Source organism: Chrysemys picta, unplaced genomic scaffold (genome assembly GCF_011386835.1).
Source record: "Chrysemys picta bellii isolate R12L10 unplaced genomic scaffold, ASM1138683v2 scaf5374, whole genome shotgun sequence".
Classification (NCBI taxonomy): domain Eukaryota; kingdom Metazoa; phylum Chordata; order Testudines; family Emydidae; genus Chrysemys; species Chrysemys picta.
The window spans coordinates 1-3,000 of record NW_027058074.1 but is presented as its reverse complement, the minus strand read 5'-3'; the positions used below and the strand labels follow the sequence as shown (position 1 = coordinate 3,000).

The window sequence follows — 3,000 nt, the reverse complement described above, 5'->3', positions numbered from 1 at the left end:
CATCTACTCATCTATTCCAGGATCAAAAAAAGGGATTCATCTGGATGTAATTGGCAGAAAACATGCAGGAATGACTAATAGACGGGAGAGCTTCAACTGAAACCTGGAGGTAGTATCAATGTCTTTTGGGAACAGATATACCGATGAAAGCTGCTGCACCAGGCATAGCTGTGGTCTCTCTGTTCTGGGGAGGCAGGGGTCTGGGGTACAGAGACAGACAGGAACAGAGACCTGTCGGGGTCAGACCCATGACCTCTCCTGGATTCTGGTGAGGCAGCCATGGACCAACCTGGCTGGAACTGACTCAGCAGGAGGGCAATGAACTGAGGGGAGAATTTGGGCCTCCACAGCAGGCAGGAATAGCAGAGCTCCCCTGGCATTGGGAGGAAGATTCCTTTTGCTTAGTAAATAAGTCACTGTTGGTCTTACCATTGAAATCTCAGGGTTTGGGTCTTGCAGGTGCAGCAGAAGTGTGACCCAGCTCCTTTTAACCTGGTCGGCGAAATAGGTCTTCCATTTTCTCTTTGTCAGCCGGGCCAGGATGCCAAATAGGACAAAGGCCATTGAGCGAAGAGCATCATCCTCCTACAGCCAAGAAAGCCCCGCAAGTTAGTAACTAAGAGACAATCACATCATGCACTTCCCACAGCCATCTCTTCTACGCTAAAGTAGAGTGATTCCAACTACAGCTAGTCGGAAAAACGGTAATTAACCAATTTTTTGTTCGAATTTGCTGATTCATCAAAGTATTTTAGAGACAGTTCAGTTTTGATGAAATTCCTCCGGAAGCCAGGTAGGGGTCCTTAGAAACTTGCCTGGTGTCTTTCCAGTGCACCCATCCAGCTCTGTGGCAGCCAATCTAGCAGGCTGATTGGGATCGTGGGCTTCCAGGCCCCCAGCTTCTGGGACCCTGGGAGTCCTGGCTCTCAAATTTGCAACTCCCTGGCACCTCTAGCTCCCAGAGTTTCCTGGGTTCCCAGCACCGGGATAGTCTGAGAGCAGACTGCCCTGGGCCAAGGCTTCCAATAGAGCTAGGTTGAGAATAGTAATTCTGTTTCACAAAGAGTGAACTTTGGGGAGAGGGGTTCCCACAAAGAGGAACAAAACCCAAATTTGAAATCTCTAAATTCTGTGCAAAACGGAATTATCATTCCAACCCTCTCACATAAAAATGGTATAGAACAGGCCCAACACTCTCTATTGTACTCTGTAACCCCCATTTCATGGTTATCTAGCTATCTAATCTAGTATTCAGAGTTTCTTTGAGGTTCTCAGTGGCAATAAGGAAGAATAGAAGGGTGAGACTGTGGGAGCAGGGATGTCATCCCCATCCTCCTAATGTTCTCCTCCTCCGTAAAACACCTCTCTTCCCTGGGGCCTAAAATCTCTTCACTTTGACATGAGCAATGCCCAGGGAGTCCACATCATGCATTGTAAATGGAGTCTAATCAAGATCGGTTGAACTGGGGTTGGAGAGATCTGTTCACATACATCGTCAAAGTAAGTCCGGATCTGTTGGGTGAAGTCTTTGAAGGAAGAACCTATGTCCTTCTCTTTCAGCTCCTTCAGGACTTTGGCCAGTGCTTTCATGCTCTCGCCAATGACTTCCGAACTGAAAATGTCATGTAAGGCCCCGATCAGTATGTCCAGAAGAAACTTCTTGTGCTTTTTCACCTGTACAAACATATGACATTAAAGAACACTTATCAGTGATCACACTTCTAATAAGTTTTCTTTAGCAGTTATGAAGCTGTGGGAATTTCATCAACCCTGTCTCCCCCCAGAGACCTATAGCTATATTTCAGACCAGGTGCTAGCTACAATGAGCCCAACTTGGTGCTATAATACACCTGTGTAATCCTATTATTAGATTCCTAGTTACTTAGATTCCAAGGCCAAAAGGGACCATTGTGATTATCCGGTCTGACCTCCTGCATAACATAGAACTTCCCCGAAATACACTCTAGTTCAAACAGAGACTATCTTTTAGAAAAACATCCAATCTTGATTTTAAAATTGCTAGTGACAGAGAATCCACCACAACCTTTGGTAAATTCTTCCAATGGTTAATTAAAATTACCATTAAAAATGTATGCCTTATTTCCAGTCTGAATTAGCCTAGCTTCATTTTTCCCCATTGAATCTTGTTATACCTTTGTTTGCTAATGTGAAGAACCCATTATCAAAATTTATTCCCCATGTGAGTAGTTATAGACTGTCCTCAAGTCACTCCTTAACCTTCTCTTTGTAAAGCTAAATAGATTGAGCTCCTTGAGTCTATCACTAAAGGGATATATTCCAATCCTTTGATAATTCTTGAGACTCTTCTCTGAATCCTCTCTAATTTATCAGCATCCTCCTTGAACTGTGGATACCTGATCTGGACACAGTATTTCAGCAGTGCTCACATGAGTGCCATAGTCAGAGGGAAAATAACTTCTTTACTCTTCTTCAAGATTCCTCTGTTTTTACCTCCAAGGATCATTTCAGCCCTTTTGGCCACAACTTCATATTGGGAACTTATGTTCAATTGATTATCTGCCATGACAAGTTTTTTTCAGCATCATTGCTTCCTGGGATAGAGTCTCTCATCCTGTAAGTATGGCCTGCATTTTTTGTTCCCAGATGTATACATTTACATATGGTCATATTAAAGTGCACATTGTTGACTTATGCCCAGCTTACCAAAGGATCCAGCTTGCTCTATATTTACTGCAAAGAGGTTACTAGGGTATATGAGAGAGCAGAATTTGGCCTAGTGCATTTTGTGCAGCCTCTGTAAACTCTGAACAACTCTCGCTCTTGGTTTCTCTAGTTATGCTGCATTCTATTCAGTAATCTCTCTTACCTTCTCAGGCGCCCCATAGACTAAATTTCCCAGGCCTCTCACAGCCATCTGGCGGACAATGCTGTTCCTATCCTGGGACCTTTCTTCCAAGATGCTCAAGACAGACTTAAGGAACTTCTTCTCCCTGAGCATGGGATCACTCATTAGCTGAA

General features: G+C 44.0%; 1 protein-coding gene across 1 annotated transcript; it reads right to left on the bottom strand.

Moving 5' to 3' along the window:
- Positions 1 to 429: 429 nt before the first annotated feature.
- LOC135980640 (protein maestro-like) lies at positions 430 to 2,992 on the bottom strand (the record flags this gene model as incomplete). Its single annotated transcript, XM_065580562.1, has 3 exons — positions 2,849 to 2,992; positions 1,492 to 1,674; positions 430 to 585 (listed from the first exon to the last, which is right to left on the bottom strand). Coding segments are annotated over exons 1-3 (483 nt in total), but the record flags the coding sequence as incomplete, so codon positions are not given.
- Positions 2,993 to 3,000: the final 8 nt, after the last annotated feature.